Source organism: Leopardus geoffroyi, chromosome X, assembly GCF_018350155.1.
Source record: "Leopardus geoffroyi isolate Oge1 chromosome X, O.geoffroyi_Oge1_pat1.0, whole genome shotgun sequence".
Lineage (NCBI taxonomy): Eukaryota > Metazoa > Chordata > Mammalia > Carnivora > Felidae > Leopardus > Leopardus geoffroyi.
Window position 1 is genome coordinate 4,586,313 of NC_059343.1, and position 21,233 is coordinate 4,607,545.

Consider the following 21,233-nt stretch of genomic DNA (forward strand, 5'->3'; position numbering starts at 1 on the left):
ACACACACAGCTATACTAACAATAGATATATAGACTTGTGTAGGTATGTATATAAATGTATGTGTAGATATATAGGTTTGTGTGTGTGTGTATATATATATATGTGTGTATATATATATATACATATGCAGCTATACTAATGTATGTATAGGTGTGTATGTGTATGTATATATGAATATATACATATGTGTATGCATATGTATATATTCATATACACATACACCTGTACTAATAATATATGTATAAGTTTGTGTACACATCTATATAAATAATGTATGTGTAGTTGTGTATATGTGTATATATAATATACATATATACACACATACAGCTATACTAATGTATATACATATATTGTATACATACATATACACATATACATACATACATGTATACATACATGTATACATACATATACACATATACATGCATACATGTATACATACATGTACACATACATACAGGTTTCTGTATATGTGTATGTGTGTATGTATACACCTATACTAATATATGTATAAGTTTGTATGTGTATACCTATACTAATAATATATGTATAGTTGTATATGTGTGCGTGTATGTGTATATATATATGTATATATATACATATGTATGTGTATATATATATACATACACAGCTGTATTAATATACACACACACACATATATATATATATAGGTTTGTGTGTATATATATATAACATACAACTATAGTAATATGTGTATAGGTGTATATGAGCACATATATATACTACCTATACTAATAATATATGCATATATATCCATAGGTGTATATATGTACATATATGTATACACACACACCTATACTAATAATATATGTATAGGTTTGTGTGTGTGTATGTATATATACATACATATATGTATATACACTAATATATGTATAGATGTATGAGTACATATATATATTCTACTTATACTAATAACATGCATAGGTGTATATGTGTACATATATATACACACACATTTACTAATAATATATGTATAGGTTTGTGTGTGTGTGTATATATACACCTATACTAATAATATATGTACAGGTATATATGAGTATATGTATATACTATCTATAGTAATAATATACGCACACGCATACTTATGTAATAACATATACAGGTGTATATGTGTATGTGTATATACCTGTATATATATATACCCACAGCTATACTAATAATGTATATATAGTTTGTGTGTGTGTGTGTGTATATGTATGTATACTAATATATGCATAACTGTATATGTATACATATATATACACACCTATACTGATACATGTGTAGGTATATATGCATACATACACGTAAACACACCTCCTAATAATATATATAGGTGAATAGTATCTGTGCGTGTATACGTATAGGCATACATACAAAAACAGGTATGCATGCATTGCATATGTAGGCATGTATACCACATAGGTATATATGATCGTACCTGCTCTAGACCGACCACCTGGCGCACAAACCACGTGGCACTGCTGGGTCCCTGCAGTGCTGGAAGTCCTGGGTGGACCCGAGGAAGCCAGGAGGGCTAGTGCAGGCTTTGATTGGCTAACACAGGGTTAGTGAACTTACACTACTCGCCAACCGCGGTGCTGGTGCCTGCAGCACACGAACGTCCGTGGCACGCCACCGCTTGTGGTCTCGTGGGGGAAGGAAAGCACGTAGGGGATTCTTGGTTTGTGCACCAGCTGCTCTAGTACAAGTTGCATTCGGCATTCATCTGTTCCTTCATCCACTCCATTTGGGCCCCAACAGCCTTCTAAAGGGTACTTGTTCAGTAGTCCCTTTTATCTGGAAAGGAATTTCTGACGCTTTCCTGGATGAAGGTAGAATTTGAACCGATTACATAAAACCAAAACGAGGCAACTGAGGGCGTTTCTCAGAGGCAGAAAGACACCTACCAACGCTCCAGTCCATTTCCTCCACAGCGTGGAAGGAGGTGAAGGAGATGTAAACAGGAGGTGGCGTGACTTCTTGACCCCTCTCAGCAGACCCGCACGGGGACCCCCAAGACCTGTCCACACTCACCAGCCTTGTGGCATTTGTCCCAAGGGCCAAACGTCGACAGTGACTTACAAGTCTCGAGCAGCTGTATGTTCTCACCGATTGCACAGAGGAGGTTTTTCTTGACGGGCTCAGTCAATTAAGCAGCCGACTTTGGCTCAGGTCATCATCTCACGGTCTGTGGGTTCAAGCCCCGCGTCGGGCTCTGTGCTGACAGCTCAGAGCCTGGAGCCTGCTTTGGATTCTGCGTCTCCCTCTCTCTCTGCTCCTCCCCTGTTCATTCTCTGTCTCCCTCCCTCCCTCTGTGTGTGTCTCTCTCTCAAAAATAAACACACACACACAAAAAAAGAAAAGAAAAGAATTGCTTTCATGGTAACTTGAGACTCTTGATCGGTTTGGGCCAGTTCCTAGAATGTTCCATATAATTTCCAATTAGTGTTGACAATGGAGTGTTCATTCCAGGAGACCTGTTCTATAGTGGAAGGTGAGCAATATGGCGGAATCCAGAGTTGAATTGGCACTAGACAGGTAGACAGGAGTCTTTGTAAGAACTTGGGAAATCAAGAAACGGTCTTTAGTAGGCACTGGCTTGTCTGTGTGTCCATGTTCCAAAGAGAATGTGCTTTTTAAGGCCCTTGAATTGGTATTAATCAACTGTATAAAGAGGGAAGAATAGAATTCAAGAGCAAAGCAGGCCATACCCCACGACATTCCTTTCAGAGTTGTGTCCTCAGGGTATGCCTCAAGGACATAGCACTTCCTTCTGCTGATCTGCACAGGGTAACCATCAGTCTCTTTACAGGCACGCCGTGGAGACTTCTGCTTCTTTGAGTAAAACGTACAATATTAGGGGCGCCGGGGTGGCTCAGTCAGTTAGGCGTCTGACCTCAGCTCAGGTCATGATGTCATGGTGGGTGGGATCAGGCCCTGCATGGGGCTCCGAGCTGGTGATGCAGAGCCTGCTTGGGGTTCTCTCTCTCTCCCTCTCTCTCTGCCCCTTCTCTGCTCTCTATCTCGAAAATTAATAAATACACTTTAAAAAAATGTTTAAAAGTGTAAAATATTAGACATCGTCTTGTGGTGCTTTCCGACTTTTCACATGGCGTCATGGAGTACTAGTTTGATCCTTACGAGCATGTGGCAAATGTTCTTACGTTGCTCTGAACCTTCTCCTCTCGCAGGAATGCCGAGAAGCCATTCCTGCTGGTCCTGTCGTACCTTCACGTGCACACAGCCCTGTTCTCTTCCAAGGACTTTGCCGGAAAAAGCAAACACGGAGCTTACGGGGACGCCGTGGAGGAAATGGACTGGAGCGTTGGTAGGTGTCTTTCTGCCTTCTTTGCTGTGAGTTTCCACCCTGATGCCTGTATACAGCAAATGTTTTTTGTCTTTCTTTCTTTATTTTTTTAATCAAACGAAGGTAATGAAACACTGATTCTGAGATGTAACAAGTGTCTTTGACCCCAAGTGCATGAATGTGGCTCATCGCCAGGGAAGAACTGGGTGTGTGGGCCGGCGAGCAGAGGTTAATGGAGAAAAAGAACCAAAGGTTTAACCTTTCTTTTGACTGTTCCTGTGAACAATCAAATGTGAGCAACACCTCATCTGCAGCGCAGTTAGATGAGTGCTGGATTTGGGGATGGAGTGGACCGCGGCCACTTACAGCCTTGGCTGGCGGCTTGGGGTGGCAGCTACAGGGTCTCCTGGGGATCCTGTCCTCTTGGCTGCATAGTCCGCTGGTTTCCTTTTTAGGGCCCATATTCCTCTCGCCGCCTCTCTGAGGATGCAAACGTTGCCTTGTTGTTTCTGTCCCTTCTCCTTCTTCTTAAGTTACGATCGATTCCTGAGAAACCTACCATTTTTTTCTAGAGGTGCTGGCAAGACTTACTTGAAACAATGTATCGTCCACGTCTACAGGAGATGATCATGAGGCTGCTTTCTTTCATTTTCTCTGGTACAGCTGAGCAATCTCAGGTCTGTTCTCTAGGGTCTAGGGGGAGCAAAGGAATGGAAAACCAGTGGGCCCTGAATGCGTCACTCAGATCCTGTCTTTTCTGGTGACATTGTCTTTTGTGTTGACGTTGCGCAATCCTTACGGACAAAATTGTCCAAATGTCACCAGTCAGCAGGTTGCTTAGGATTTTCGTGTGTTTGTTTTCTTTTCCTTTTTTCGCCCTCTCTCATTCTTCCTCCTTTTCTTTTTTTGCACTGAATTGGTAGCTTTTAACTTTTTCAACTAGATCTTTTGGAAATACTGTAACATGGCCATAGAGCGGTTTTTTTGGTTGATTTGTTTTAAGCAGCAAATTGAATGTGATGATGGTTGCCTGCTGTGGTGATTACAAGAACAGTTTTGTTTTGTTAAATCTTGGTGCACTGTCTTAAGAAACCAGAGGACTGGACCCTTATTCTAGCTTCCAGCTCTGTGTTTACTGTCTCTGTGAACTTGGGAGACATCTTGAATCTCTAGGCTTCATGGCTATCATCTTAACATGAAGAATTCAGACGAGGCAGGTCCTCACTGTGTGTCTTCTCTGCAGCTCTGTGACTCTGCAAACTAACAGAAAGGAGGACATATGATAATTACCGGGGTACTCGAAACCAAAACATTCCCCGTCACAAGACGTGTGGGACAAATCCATTGCAGTGGGCCTTTTCCATATGCCAGGACAAGCCTGCCTCTTTTCTCGTTTGCTTCTTTCAATGTTGCATGTAAATCCGTTTATATTTTCCACTTCTTGGTAGTGCAAATTGGTAGAATGTTTTATCTCGTTGATGAGCATTAGGTTTCAAACAACAGGTTGCTTGTAGGACTCTAAGACATTTGCTGGCTAAGCCAGCAGGCTTGTGCTGGTATCGTGAAACGTACTTTTATTTAATTATAATCCCACATATGTGTACCCTGACCCGTCACAAAGTCTGACGTTGAGTGTTGCATGTAGAATGGTTCCATCTAGAACCTGGTTCCGTCTTGAATGAAATGGAGAGTATTTTTCAGTCTTTGAGATCTGCATTCGGACCTGACGTCACATTTGCAGACGATCTTGTCTCTTTTGCCGAAACATGAAATCCTCCCCGTGAGCCATGCCATTAGTTTCTCGGGATGTGTTTGCTGTCTTACAAATCTGGTACCTCTGAGTGTTTCGATGAGCATTCCCACTTTCCAAGAAGAGCCTTTCCCTACGACACCACAGGACTGCAACATTCTCAATAATCGTGTAATAAAATGGGGACGTCTCCTTAAAAATGACGCGTCCTGCACAAAAGGCACCTGAGATAGCAGTGGGTAAGTGAAGAGGGCACATCTCCGTCATTCCGAGCATTTCTTTCAAAATTGGTGGAGGCCACATAATTCCATGGAGGACAGCTTTCTCCACCGCGGGCCCTTCTGTCCCCGTGAAGGCATGTTCAGGGCAAAAGCACCTTTGTTATTTAATTGTGCTCCAAGGCCACTTCCACGCCACATCCGTGTGTCCATTGCCTTATTCTTAGCTGGGTGATTGCACTGTCGTGCACTACTTCATCACCGAGGGCAGTGAGCACACAGATCTGGTGTGAGGGCCGCAGAAGGCCCTCTTTTTGAGCGAGGGAGTGTGATAATGGTAACTCCCTTGACATAAGGCCCTGCAGAGCCACCATGTGGGTGCTAGCATCCTGGAACCATATTACCTCTAAGGAACCCGCAGGGTGGTCAGTGTGCCTCAATAATGCCCGTCATTGGCAGCTCAGCAGGTGCCCCCAGCCAGCCCTGGCCAGCACGCGCGTTCCCTCCTGGGTGCTGTGGCCCGCCTGGGCGGCAGGGAGCATGGTGTTCATCTGCGTTCTGCAGGTGAGGCCGGTGAGGGGTGCCGATGACTAATACACCTGCCTCAGGTGTATTTTTTTTTAATTTTTTTTTTTTTTTAGAGAGAGATAGATCACGAGTGGGGGAGGGGCAGAGAGAGAGGCAGACACAGAATCCGAAGCAGGTTCCAAGCTCTGAGCTGTCAACACAGAGCCTGACGCGGGGCTCGAACCCACAAACCGTGAGATCATGACCTGAGCCGAAGTCGGACGCTTCACCAACTGAGCCACCCAAGCACCCCATGCCTCAGGTGTATTAATTACAGAATTAATAATACGGGATGAGCAGGAACCCGAACGCAGGTGTTCAGCCGGAGCGTGAAGTCTGCAGCCCGGCGTCTCCTGCTTTCCCAGTAATGAGAAAGGCTGCTTCATAGCACAGAGAAGTCCACACTAAATCACAGGGAAATAGCTCCTGCCTTCATCGTGCATGTTTATTGAATGCTGGACTGTGTGCCTGTTCTTTTTTCTTTTTGAGCAAGGGAGTGTGATAATGATAACTCCCTTGACATAAGGGAATTTAGGAGCCACTGAGGGATTTAAGATTCTTCCAGGAGATGTCATAATAACACAGAGCACAAAGTCATGAATGACTGTCCCAGTGAAGGAAGATGCAGATAAACCCCTTGATAGTTTGGGGATGGGAAGGGTGGGAAGACGGGGCCAATGGACAGAGCCCGCCATATCCCTTCAGCAGGAAACACTGACAGCCAAATCCCGTGGACAGTCGGGGCATGATTGCAAAGTGAGATTTTCAATTCCAAGTAATTCTTTTTTTATTTCAACTTTTTTTAAAATATTTTTTTTAACGTTTTATTTATTTTTGAGACAGCGAGAGACAGAGCATGAACAGGGAAGGATCAGAGAGAGGGAGACACAGAATCTGAAACAGGCTCCAGGCTCTGAGCTGTCAGCACAGAGCCCAACGTGGGGCTTGAACTCACGGACTGCAAGATCATGACCTGAGCCGAAGTCGGCCGCTTAACCGACTGAGCCACCCAGGCACCCCTTATTTCAACTTTTTAATGTGTATTTTTGAGAGAGAGAGAGCAAGGCAGAGAAAGAGAGGGAGACACAGAATTTGAAGCAGGCTCCAAGTTCTCATCTGTCAGTCAGCACAGAGCCCGACGTAGGCTCAAACCTACGAACCATGAGATTATGACCTGAGCTGAAGTCAAATGCTTAACTGACTAAGCCACCTAGGTACCCCCCAAGTAATGTTTTTAGGTTTTTATTTATTTATTTTAAGAGAGAGTGAGCACATGGGGAAGAGGCAGAGAGAGAGAGAGACAGAGAGCAAATCCCAAGCAGATTCCATGCCACCGGTGCAGAGCCCAGTGTGGGGCTCGAACTCATGAACCATGAGATCATTATCTGATCCAAAGTGAGATACTCAGCCGAGCCACCCAGGTGCCCCATCAGTCCCAAATAATTCTGAAACAGCAGAGCCTTGAGGAGGAACAAATGGGCAAAATCACGGCGTTTTCAAACATGCACTGAGTATTTTGGGGGCATGCCATTCTAGCTGTTTTTCTTCCCCTGGACATGAAGTGGTATTTACTGGAGATCTATGAATGGGAAGGAGGCAGAGAAAGCAGGTGGAAGCATGGAGGTGGTTCCTACCGGTGGTTTCTTATCTGTGACTTGTACCATCCCAGGCAACACCTTCAGTCTGTCAGGTGGAATTTGCATGCAGTCAGCACTTATTTAGAGCCCCGTGCTATTAATAGAGCCCCAGGAAGGAATCATAAATCAGCACTTGCCCAGGAGTCAACTAGCAAATTCTCTATCCTACAAAGAGAAATGCAAGTCAAGAACAATGAGGTGAACACTAACATAAATGTCTGGCGTCAGATCAAACCTTTCAATTAAAAAGAAAAAAAAACAAACAAACAAAAAAATGCTACTTTCAAGGGTTGGGATCCAGTGGCTTATGTGGGATTTTTTTCTTTCACACAAAAACTGTGAAGCTTTTTCTTCAGTAGAAGCACCCCCTGTCATGGTGGCCTTGACAAGTGTTCTGGATCGCTCAGCATCTGTGATGTGGTACCCCTAGTGGCTGTGTGTGATATGGCGGTCCTCAGTTTCTCCGTCCCTTTCCATCTGTGGGACTGAGCAGCACCACCTTCTGTGGGTGCAGGGACAGAACACACAACGAAACTAATGGGAACATAATGCACAGGTTCATACAAGACCAGCTGAGGGTAGGGTACAGGGTGAATTCCTCTTTTCCATGCCTGACATATAGTTAAACACATGCCTGGCAACACTGATGACCACACATGGAATCCATCTTGAGAAATGGCGAATGAATTGGAAGGTCTCAAGAGATCAAGATAGTGACAAGAACCTCAAGTAACACAAGAAAAGACTACAAATGAGGAGACTTGGATATTGGTCAAAGCCCCTCACACGTACAACGTAATTCTAACAAGGGTTTGGCGTATTGGGCATGTGTCTAATAGAGTATCCATTTCAAAATGGACTCTTTCTGGGACTGTTGTGTTAGAAATGCTGTGCGCAGTGAATAACTTCTCGGTTAGTATGTACGTTTGCCTGGGTGAAGGTGCTCTGGTTGGGTTCATGTGGAAGACATCTGCTTCTAGAAGGCTGCAGACCAGGAGCATGGCAAGGGTTCAATAAGTCCTACCTCAAGGTGAAATCACTTATGGGGCCGGCGGGGTGCGGGGAGAGGTGCCTGGTACAGCAAGTCCCTATCCAAGGTGCTGAAATTGCAAGTCCTACTTCGTTTTCTCTTCCATACGTAGATAATGGTCCCACCATGGGAGTGGATAAGATTGCTTTGCAAGCGTGTTGAAAGCAGTTGAGTAACTTGTGACTCAAGGTTTTCCTGCATTGAAAGCCAAGGTAAAAGTCTAGAAATGAATTTCCACGTTTCTACTTCTCAAAAACTAGCATCACAGAGTCTAAGAAAGCAGTGGCAATATTCTCTTCGTCATTCTTTTGTTCTCTAAGGAATGCAATCTGGGCCATAATGCTGTGTATTTCCTTTGGGATTCAACACATCAGTTTTCTGTCTTGAATTTTTAAAACGCTCCTTTTCTTGATAAATGGAGCCTCCTCTAAAGCGTGAAAATAATGTGCTCACTTCTGATGCATTCTGAAAATGGAAGGCCAGGTAGAACATTGAAAGGAAGGGAAAAATAGGAGGAATTCCCAAAAGAAAAACAAAGGCCCCCTGAGAATGAGAACAGAGGGTAGGAGAAATGGGGGTATCAGAATTCAGGGGTAAACAAAACTTCAAAGGACAATCAACGTCTAACCAAGTGAAGATTCACAAGTGCGTTTAGCCACTATAAACTTTAGTGTCGTAACAGATTGCTGAGCGAGTGATATTTGAGGAGTCTGAAGTCAGTGGGGTTGGATATTCCTTCAGGAAGCACAAGGGACATGGGCAGAGGGATACTTATTGGACTGTGTCTGAGCTCTGCTCACAGGGAGAGCAGGAATCAAGTGTTGGCTCAGAGTGTGGAACTGGGTGATTTTCAGGCCAATGTAGAAGCAGGAGGAAAGATCATTGAATTGACTGATGATTAAATTTTGCCAGGGAGTATCACAAAAGACATTTCAGCATTGGATATTGGTGCAATAGCAAGAGAATGACCCAAGTGTCAGACCGCAGCATGGGAATGAGGAGTGTGGGGGAGAGGGGCTGGTGGCTTGGAAGTCCATGGATTGTAGGTCCAAACAACATGGTAGGGAAGGTGTTGGAGGCCTTAGAGGAGGTGAAAGTGTTTACATGGAAGAGGTAGAACCATTCTAACCATTCTGGGCATGCATAGAGGTGTGGCTTGCTTTTAGGTGAATGGATAAAGGACTAGAAGTCAGTCTCCTTGTGTTGAGTACATCAAGGCACTGGAAAGCCAGGGCCTTTAGCTGGCTCTTTCCTTGTGACTGCACAAGCACCAAAGACACCAGGTTCAGCTCTCCCCTGATTGGGATGATTGGTTAGCTTCACACACTTTCAGGATGGAGGTTTATGGCGAGGCGGGAACACTGGATGAATAATGGTGTATTTTACAGGGAGCAGTGCAGAGCCATTATAGGCCACACATTCATTAACTGCACTTTCAGTTTTCTCAAACAAACAGTCAATGGAGACTCAAAAGTTATTTAAGGGGTTGGTCACCAGCCCCAAGTTCCAGATTTCCAGCAGGTTTCATGGAGTAAGGGAGGTGGTCTGTACACAGTAAAGCAAGCTGGCTTCCATCTCTGTACGGCAGAGCCCCATCTGTCAGCTCCTTGCCACGAAGGCAGTATTAAGAGGAAAATGCTCATAGCACAAGACTCATTGTCACCTTGTAGCTACAGTGCACATCACAGTGAACTGTGCTGGGGACAGTTCCTACTCGGAGGCAGTGGGAAGCAGAATGTGGAAGCATTTAGGTATAAAATTCCTAAGCTTCTCAAACACAGCAAGTGCACCCTTCAGCCTTGCGCAGCCAAGGTTGGATGTGGTGCGAATTCTTAAACGTGTTTTTAATTTGCATTGTATTTAAAACTAAGCACTGTAGAGTTTCAATAAAAGTAAATAAATGAAACTAGGTGGCACTGGCTCCAGAAGAGACAGAGTGATGGAGGAGAACAGGAAGCCCAGAAAGAGACTCTCATGTAAATGTAGATGTGGCCTTTCAAGGCAGACAGCTAAAAATAGATGATGCGTTAATTGCAATGCGATGATTAAACTTTGGGAGACATTATAATTACTGGTCCCTGGCACTGTGGTGTTTTGCACGCACTTAAAAGAGATAATGATGCTGGAAGTGATGGTGATGACGGTGGTGGTGATGGTGGTGGTGATGTTGATGGTGATAATGGTGATGAAGAGTAACGAAAAAGATGAGGGTGATGGTGATGATGGTGTTAGTGAAGAAAAATGATCATCAAGAAGAAGACGACGACGAAAATAACAAAGATGAAGCAAAGAGGGAAAAAGTGATGATGGTCCAGGTAAATAAGACAGTTTTTCAGGGAGCTGTAGTTTAGGAAAGTAAAGTAACTTACCTGAGGTCACAGAGATGGTGTATGACACCAAGAAGGTTCATCTGCTTGTGTGCTGTGCTGCTGTGTCCCATGCATGAAAGTGAATACCCCTTGCGGTTGAATTTGGAAAAATGACCCGCGAAAGAATGCAAGAACATATATTGGGCTCTATTTCTCTGATGTATTGTTGAGCACGTTCTTTCTAAGCTTAAACGCAAAGAAATAAATGCTAAAGGAAAAGATTGCTAGATTTAGCTACATAAAATCTAAAATTTCCTGATGTCAAAAAACATAACAAACTAAAAATACCAGTGACAAACTAGTGGAAAAGCATATGCAACATCTACATAAAGAGAAAACCTCTGAGGTGTAAAAGGACTTTGTACAAAGAAATTGGTTAAAAGATAAATACCAGAGGAGGGACTTAGTTGTGCCAATGTGTTGTGTCCGCTCACTCTACCCTTGGTGGCATTAAGTGTTATGATTTCTAAAATAATACTATAATAATAATGATAACAACATCCCTCAAACTCTCTGCTAATATGATAAGTGAAAGAGGAAACTTTTAAAATTACATATACCGCATTATATTGAATCCTAAGGAGGGCAGACATTTCTCTTAGCGCTTTTTTTAATTAAACAAAATCTATCGTCATTTTTCTGGTGGGGTCAGTGCCTTTTCTTAAGCCCCTACTCCAGGGGCGACCTCACGAAGTGCTAAGGCTGCAAGGGGTTTTCCACGTTGCCTCTGCTTAACTGTACCACTCCGTTTACTTACAAAGTGTATTTTAAATATTCAGCCAGCACTTTCTATTTCTGAATCCCAGGGCATCCATGACACAATTATTAAAACTCAACTCAAGCAACAAATTAGATTTTATCTTCACACTGGTGCTTCTCTTCATTGAAAATTCCCTCTTGGAGTTTTCAGAAGACTTTAAGTTGCCTCTCTGTGTGTGTGCGTGCGTGTGTGTGCATGTGTGTGTGTGTGTGTGTGTGTGTGTTTACATGAGGTCCTTTTGCAGTACATTTGCTTTCAATTTCATCCTAAATAGCACGCGTTAAAAAATGCATGAGTTTGTAAAATCTGCTTAATTCAATAACTTCACTATGGATGCTAATTCCCCAAAGGGGATACTGATGTTAAAACAAACAAAAAAGTCTACTAGCTTATCCCAGACTATCCCATGTTGGGTATGTGCTTGGAATGGCACGTTAGCTCTGAATCAGATAAAATATGACTGCCAGTCTTGTCACTGTGAACCCTTGTTACAGAGATGATCATGAAATAGAGCATTCAGACAGACAGTATCCTCCCAGGGACTTTCCATGGGGCCTAGTATCTCAACACTTGTGCTTAATGAACAAATTTTTATTCCAGTGGATCTAGCCAGGAGGGGAATAAGGTAGTTTCCCTTACAAACCCACTGTTTACCCGAGTGTGAGATACATAATAAGGTCTTTGAAACTTCAGGAAGACATCTAGGAAATGAGGATAACCCATAAATTGTAAAGGGATGTCTAAAACAGACCTACCCATGTATAATTTTCCTTCCACGGCCATCAAACCGATTTAACCGGGAGACAGTATGAAAAAAATCACGTGTTCAATTTACAAAGGTATATACTCAGCTTTAGAACATGTGCAAGAGAAATTCGGCCATTTGGAAGCACTTACTGTATACTTTGAAAATACAGGGCTTTCTCAAAATCGTATATGTGATGTTGCTCCTGGAATATAATTTTATTGACGTTCATACACCTTCCAGGCTTGCAGAAAAAAATGACTTTATGATAAATGAAAATAAAATCTCCTATGCCAAGATTTTCCATTATTGTCACTTTCTGAGATGTGTGTCAGAGGACCGCTTTGTGAGCGATGGTTTGGAGGGCACAGTAGGTGTGAGATGCCACTGAGCAACCTTGAGTCTTTCTTCTTTCTGTGCTTCTACGTTGGGGCATTTTCTGTGCACGTTGGGGCCTTTTCTGTCACTGCAGCGTGTATCCTGCATCAGCACGAGCCAGCAGCTGAGTCCTTGGTCCACATAGATCAAGAGCAGAGCTTGGAGGTGCCTGTCCATCAATATCTCCATTTTTGCAAGATGCCGTTGCCATATTCTTTTTTTAATTTGAATGTTTTCCTAATTTTTTGTAAATCTTCTAATGGCCAGAGTAATCTAGAGTCTACAAAAACAAAGAATACAGACACACACAGCAGAAAGGAAGTGCCTTTAGTGACCCCGCCCCCAATGGCCAGCCCGGTTGATGGTTTACGGTATAAGTTTCACTGTTTATATGTCGCCAGTGTGGTATAATGCAAAGACACCATCCTTATTAAGAGGATTTGACACAAACTCTACACATGGCTTTTGTAGTTTTCCTTTCTCACAGAAGTATGTACTGGGATATTTTTCAGTGTCAATGCATTTTTGTCCACGATTGTGTTTTTTGTCCTAAGAATTCAATTTTCTATCCCTTGAGCACTTTTCTATTGGATTGTCCATCTTCTTCTTATTGATTTGTTTGGGCTCTTTACATATTAAGGACATTAATAATCTACTTGATGTAGGTTACAAATATTTTTCCGTCTTTTTTTGTTTGTCTTTTCAATTTATTTATAGGCTCTTACGTGGTGAATTTCTGTGGTTGGATTCGACAGCCTCTCCTTTGTGACTTTAGGGATTGACAGTGAGCTTTAAAAAGGTTTTCCCTGCCTCCCAAATTATATGCGTTTGTCTCTTGTGTTCCCTCCAAATATGTTTATAGTCTCACGTTTTACAATAAGGTGCTCATATGGAAAAGAACACGTGTGTGTGACCATGTGTTGTCATTTGCTCATTATTATGGCTGTTGGTCTTTGGTGGTCCATGCTCTTGGGTAGTGTGGGACTGACCTCTCAGGACTTCAGGAGGATGGGTTGTGGTGCCCAGGGTAGGCAGGAGGTCAGACCCCTTCTGCAAGGTGTGTGTAGAATTCACACTCATGAGGCCCCTGCGGCCACTGTAAGCCAGGTGGGTGTAGTCCGGTGGTCACTTCCCTCGGTGACTGCACGAGCTGATTCACCAGGCAAGGTCTGCTCTGTGAATGGGCAGTGGTGATGGGCTCACACCTGTGTTGTCGGCACTGGACTTGGTGCGAAGGCATATTAGGGATGGTGGGATGCAGGGATGGTGGTGACGGGCCCTTTACTACCTGTTTGTTCCTCCTGCCCAGGGACACAAAGCCTTCAGGTCACACAGGGAGGGGCTGTCCGCAAATGCCCCCAAAAGGAGATTTCTGCTCTGCTCCCTGGTATCTTCCCGGGCAGTGAATCAGGAGCAGGTGGCTGATCCCACACAGCATCCTGCCCTCACCTGTGCTTATCCTGAAGGTCCAGGTATGCTCCTGGGACCCCACTCTGCTTTGCCTGGATGGTCTCGAATTACATTTATCCTAGATTATTCACTTCCTTTTTAAAAATTTTTTTTAACATTTCATTCATTTTTTGAGAGACACACAGAGTGCAAGCGGGACGAGGCAGAAAGAGAGGGAGGTACCAAATCTGAAGCAGGTTCCAGGCTCTGAGCTCTCAGCACAGAGCCCAACATGGGGCTCGAACTCACGAACTGTGAGGTCATGCCCTGAGCCAAAGTCAGCCACTTAACTGATTGAGCTACCCTAGATTAGTTTCACTTTCAGAGAATCAGGAAAAGGGGTGGGGGGCAGAGACTAGTGTGTGTCCACACTGTTTCCAGCATATTCCACAACAAGTGTTAAAGCTATTATTGATTTTTACACTTAGAACAGGAAAAAAAAAATTAGAGATCATTGGAAAACATTTCTACCACATTATTGAATGTATGATTCAACCAAAAACAAGCAATTCGTGGCCCCGGCCCCGTGTTCCACCTAGTAAGACTGCCCTTGAAAGGCTGTTAGGGACTTAAGCTGTTCTCGGCCATGTAAATTAGAGACGTGGTGTCCAATGTTGGATTCCCGCCCTGGCTCTCCTGCTTTCCTCTGCCCCTTGAGAATGTCCCGTCACCACACCATTACCACCACCTCCTGCTGTAATGACATTGAAGCTCTGATAATAAGCCTGCACATCTGTACCTTGGGCCACTTTCTCTCTCCGGGCATCCTGCATCCATAGTTCCGGGCATCCTGCATCCATAGTAATCCTCACTCAGTACTCCCCGCATGGGACTGCATTACTCCATTTTGCCCATACGGAAACCGAGGCACACGGAGGGGAAGGGGCAGAGGCAGGATTCAGACCCAAGAGCCTGCCTTTATGTCCCAGGCAGTGCTGACTGGGAGAGGTGGCCCCATGACATGTGGCTTCTGCATGTTGGGGGCAGCACAGGTGCTGGGGAAGGGGTAGGCTCTGGGGCCAGATTCTTGACATGGCAGCTGCACCCCCCCAACACCTGCTGGCTGCCAAGCCTGGGAAGGTTACCAGTCTCACTGGGTGTGTATTTCCTCATCTGTAAAATGGGGTTATACCATTGCCTATCTTGCCAGGAGGTGTTGAAGCATGCGTGGGATACAAATGTGTGCTGTTCTTATTATCATGTCAGCACACACACACCTTGCACTGACTCCCTTCTCTCATTGTGTAGAGATGGGAAGCATGTGGCAATAGATGTCCCAGGGCACAGTTGCGTGTGTTATGTGGGTTTGATATCTCCCCATGAGAAAAAGGAATGAATAGAACCTTTCTTTAGTCTCTGTCCTCTGAGATCACGGGGCCATGTCCGTCTTCCTAGAGTGTGAGAACTGTGTCTCCAACAAGTCTTGTGGAGAGGGAGTTCAGGATGGCTCAGAGTCGGCTGGTTGGTGACCGTGTGTGTTCTGAGGTACTCACTGGGTTCACCCACTGGAGACGCATCTCTCAATATGGCGGCCGGAGCTCCAGATTGGAGACGGTGATGGCCGAGTGCTCTTCTGCTAACTTAGGCATATAAACCTTTGTGAAGGAAAGCTTCTTTCTGGCAGGACTCTTTCCATCACTTTATTTGCTCCCAATCAGTAGAGAAAAAAAAGTGAAGATAGATTATGAAGTAGCATGTTTTATTAAAACGACTCCTTCTCAGTCCAAAATAGATCTTGTCCAGTCGGTATTCCAAGATAGCAGTGAAGCAAAGAATTTAAATGGGAACAGACCTCTGTCATTCTGGAGTGCTTGCTGAACTGAACACATGATGTCATGAGGTTGTAAAACAAACAGTGACATTCACCTACAGATTCCATTTTGAGTCAGTCGTGGCAAATGTAACTTCTGCCCCTGTTCACATTTCTGGTGAGTAGAAAATGGTTATCGAAAGAACACTGTTGTCATAATATTTTTTCATTCTGATATAAGACAGTACTTGAGAGAGAAGAAATACGACAAAATTACAACATTTTACCTATTTTAACTTTAATCATGGGAGGGTAAAATTGGCTGTCAGGTACCTTTGTCGTATGGCTGTTTGTTTCCTGCCAAATTTGATCAGTAACAACCATCTTATAAATGCATTTATGCATCTGAATTTGAGCAGGTAAATATGCCGTACTTTACGAAGAAGGAAAGCTGCAGAAAATGAGCTTCTCTGACAATCTCTGAAGCTTCGAGTACCGACTCTGAGAAAAAACATTCGCTTTGTTTGTACAACTTGACATTTTGGTTTCATTTCATGCTCCCTTGCAGCTAAGCAAAGCGGAGGAAGGAAAGTAAAGGGACATTATGACTTATTTTGAAATGGAGGGAATTACCCTATTTGCAAATAGGGTAGATGCTTCCGTCTTAGAAATGCTTTGTCGGGTTATCCGCAGGGGGCTTTCTGGGACGGCGTCCCAGCAGGGGAATGCTTCTGTACAAAACACAGCTCTTCTGGAGACTTGCTCTTACGGCACTGGCCACGGAGGGTTGCAGTCTGTTGGATTGGGAGAAGAGAAGGGGAATCCTTGAGCAGAACGCTGTAAACAGACTGAGGACAGCCACAAGCATCGGTGCGTGTGGACAGAATCCAGAGGGGAGAGTATGCGCTCACATGCGTCCGTGTTTGCGTGAGCGCACGGACCCCAAACTGTGAGGAACATGGTGTGTATTTCCTTCCACCCCGTGTCACCAAAAGCCAAGGAGTCCTGTAGCTAACTGTGGCTCAGACATGACCTCCCTGCGTGCTTCATGGCATGTGCCACACTGGCCGTCCTCAGAATGGCCGTTTCCTGGGGTGGGGTCTTTATTCACCTGGAAGAAAGCTTGTGATCCCTCTGCTCCACGTTCCTCCCCCCGAAGCACTTCCTGATGAGGACAAGTGCAGTTCATGGCTGCTGGACGGGTCTAGGTGGCGCTACAAACAGCAGTCGCTGAGCTCTTCCCAAGCTCACTGTCCGAAATGCCAGTTGCCTGCATCTGGTGTCAGTTTCTCTCTCTGCTCTGAAAGCCAGCATGGGACAGGTGGCAAGGCTTCCCCTTGTTTTAGGAGGACACCCGGGTCTATGACTGTTAAAGCACTGGAGATGAGCCCCTCTGCTAATCTCCCCGGCCCTCTGTGCCATCTGCGCGGCAGGGTCAGACATCTGTGCTCTTGGGGAGCCTCCTGGCCTTTGAAAGCGGAACCCCTCCTGCCGCTGGACGTGAGCCCCTCAGACACGTTTATCAGGCTTCGTCGCTCAGTGCTTTTTAAGGAGTAAAGGAATGGAATTGCTAACAGAGAGCCAGTATGAGGACTCACGCGTGGTGAGACACAGGCAAGTTATGGCCGCCGGGCACGTGAGGATACAAGCATTCTTCCCCTGTCCTGTGCAGGTGGCCCTAACAGAGTGATTTCTGTCTGTTCCTCCATGACTCCGTCTGACTCCTTTGCCCACCAGTTGGGTACACTGCATACTTGCTGTGGTCAGTCCTGGGCTCTGCTCTCAACTGCATTCGTATGTTTGTTTATTGTTATTTATTTATTTATTTAAAGTTTACTTTTCTTTATTTTGAGAGAGAGAGGAAGCAGGGGAGGGGCAGAGAGAGAGAGAGAGAGGGAGAGAATCCCAAGCAGGCTCCACACTCCCCGTGCATGTGGAGCTCCAACTCACGAACTGTGAGATCATGACCTGAGCTGAAATCAAGAGTTGGATGCTTAACAGACTGAGCCACCTGGGCGCCCCTCAACTGCATTCACTTTAAATGCTTTGTTCGTACAGATTAATCCGTATCTTCAACAAAGCATTTTTTTTCTCCATCTACGTATTCTTGATTTTATATGTATGCTGCAGGCATGCACGTTTGGAAAGCGTAACACAAATCACAGTATCGGAAAATCCAACGACAGAGCAGCAAGAATAAAGGAAACATAGACATCGTGCGTGTTTCCCTTTCTGTTTGGTTTCTTTGTGAGTTTCCAGAAAAACTGCACATGTGACAAAGTAGTCCATTTTCTGCAGAAAGGGGTTTTTGCATCTGTAGCCTAGAGGTATAAGGACTGCAGAGCAGAGATGGACAAGCATGGAGGGAAGGCACCGGGGCAGGACCGAGGCGCGTCCGGTGGTCCAAACAAACATTTCACTGTAATGTGTAGTTGGAGGTACATTGTGTTCAATATCAACCCTGGTTCTCCAAATTAATTTAGTTTGTAAATCATCAACCTCTGGGCTTCATAAACTCTGTAGCCACGTTACTGTTTTTGCAAAGCCCAAAGCTTAATTTCACGTTCATGGGCTTGGACGGATATGATTTTTACCTCGAATTTACATCTCAAATTAAAACGAACCGATTTTAACACCGGCTTATAAATCACTCCCGTCCCTAAGATGACACTGTAAGTAATTGAGGAAATCAAGTCCCGATGAATTCCAACAGGATGAATAAAACACATGGTCACGTTTCAATAATGCACATAATGGCAACAGCCACCAGTGCAAGGATGGGAAACGTTTATTGGGCAGCAGCTAATCTATAAAACGGTGTGGTGATTGTCCGGTAACTTACTGAAATATTTTGCGTGCATGAATTCCTTTACTCCCCGAGGCCGCAGTAGCAGGTATTTTTGTCATCTGTAGTTTACAGGCGGGACAGGAAGGTTCCGAGAGGTGAAGCAGCTTGTGTGGGACTGCCCAGCGACCACACGCCCAGCAGAGCACAAGGGGGTGTGTGTCCTGGCGAATTAAACTCAGACCGTAGACTGGTCTGTCCCCCCACTGGCTGCACACTGTCTACAAGACAAGCCCATGTGGTTTGAGCCACCCAGGTGCTTTCGGCTACTGTGTTCGAAGATTCCACCAAGGCATGTCTTCTCAAGTTTGCCTTGTATACTGTAAACATGTCTGTGTTCCAAGTTAAACTTCAGACACAGAAAACGGTAGAATATGGATGTGGGTACTAGAGGACTGTTCTCGGGAGTGTTTCCTCCCCCTTCAGTTAACCATGGAATGCGTTGAATTTTCTACTTAAATATTTCAAGGCACGGAAACAAAACATGTGTTGGGACCCAGGATATAGGGTTAAAGCAGTGCTCACATAAGTTTCCACTGAATACCAATGTGTGTATTTGAAAGGTGAGGTCAGAATTAGGGGTCAGGAATAGATCTGAATACTTGTTGCTTTTTTTCTTTAATTTATTTAAAGTTTACTTATTCTGAGAGAGAGAGAGCAGGGTAGGGGCAAAGAGAGAGGGTGACAGAGAATCCCAAGCACGGTCAACACTGCAAGCATGAAGCCCAGTGTGGGGCTTGAACCCACGAACCATGAGATCATGACCTGAGGTGAAATTATGAGTCGGATGTTGAACCGACCGAGCTGCTCAGGAGCCGGGGAATACCTGTTCCTTTTAAGTCAGGGCCCAATTGAGGCTGGTCAGAAAATCACATGCAATGCTCCCCCTGCAAAGATTTCTTTCATCTGCTTGAATTGGTTGAATTAATGAACCAGATTAAGTGAAGTCATGTATTTAGAGCACGGCACATGGTGCCTTCCATGCATCAAGTTCTCAACAAATACTACCTGCTATTATTATTATTAAGACTTATTATTTCCCAGATGTATAAAACATCTGTGCTTGGACTGTGCATATGATACCTCCTAATCGATGTGGGTTTCCGTTCGGCTGTGGGCGGGTCCCCCGCGGTGGCTGGCTAACTCCAGGGTAAAGCTCCAGCTTTATGGGGAGATCTCAAGCTCTTAGAAGTAGTTCATGGATGAGAAAAGAGTCCATGATGAAAAAGTCAACATGAATTCACTGCATCTTGTGTGTTTTTCTAATGTCGTGATGACTGTTTCCTTTGAGATGGTCCTGTCTGGACCTCACAGTCTGCAGAAGAGCCTGACCGCCCAGAGCCTGGTAGTACAGATCTCGGGAACAGCCAACCTGTCCCTAAGAGCTTGCGATCTCTCCATAAAGCCAACGCTTCACCCTGTAGTTAGGAAGACGCTACAGGGGACCCGCACACAAGCAAACTGAAGGTCATGTGGATTAGAAGCAAAAGCCAAGAGAGGAGCTTGGTGGGGTGTTAGTCAACGTGCCCAGGAGGGCTGGAATCTGTGCTGTAGGTGCAGGGTGTCCATGAAAGGACGTACAGTGTTCAATTTTGTACCTTCAGTTTCATGGATGATAAAACCCCATGAAAAAAAAAATTACCTAGTCCTAAAATAAAAGTTGAGTATGGGTGATGTGGTTGAGCATCACAAGTAAGAATTCTGAAAGGTTTCGTTTTGTTGAACGTTGTCCGTTTGCCTCTGGACGTTCTGTGCTCACAGCCCAGGTCACACAGCTCTTTCACGGTTGGCTTCCCATGAGATGTTGCCGGACAAGTCCTGGCTGGTATGTTTCTGGAGCTTTCTGTTGGCTTTCATCCAAGGAATGGCCCCGGGGGATACGGGCAACCTCGGACTCCATGACAAAGCCTAGGTTACCCCCAGGGCAGGTTCAGCCGGTGGCCACTCAGAAGACCAAAGGGTGGCACCAGAATTCCTGAACCTCATTTTCTGCCAGACAGTAAAGTCCAGGCAGTAGAATGGATCGAGGGTGGAAGACCATATGTTCGCTGAGCACAACCCTCTCAAAACTGTTCCCTGCCAGCCTCATCACCTGCTGCTCAGCTCGGCCACCCCCCTGTGATGTATATGACCCTAGGGAAGCAGTGACCACAGGCACTGGCTTGGGATGGCTTCCTGTGACCCACAGGCATGCCAGCTTTGGGTTTCCTCCCACACACGTGTGTGATTCCCTTGAACAGACACGGACACCATTCCGATTATTTCCAGCAAGTACAATGCCCTGGAATACACACACACACACACACACACACACACACACACACACACACACACGTTATTGTTAACCCAAGAAGATAGCTGAGTCGAGCCGCAAAAACACCCCAGATGGTGAGAGCAGGTGCAGGGGATAAATCACACATTACA

The 21,233-nt window shown here is 44.8% G+C and overlaps 1 protein-coding gene across 3 annotated transcripts in view; it reads left to right on the forward strand.

Moving 5' to 3' along the window:
- The window catches only part of STS (steroid sulfatase), a 167,677-nt gene that overhangs the window by 99,437 nt on the left and 47,007 nt on the right, over positions 1 to 21,233 (forward strand). For all 3 annotated transcript variants that reach the window (XM_045470664.1, XM_045470665.1, XM_045470666.1), the window contains one exon: positions 3,196 to 3,332. In XM_045470664.1, the coding sequence (XP_045326620.1) occupies positions 3,196 to 3,332 (137 nt within the window). The remainder of the gene's footprint in view (positions 1 to 3,195; positions 3,333 to 21,233) is intronic.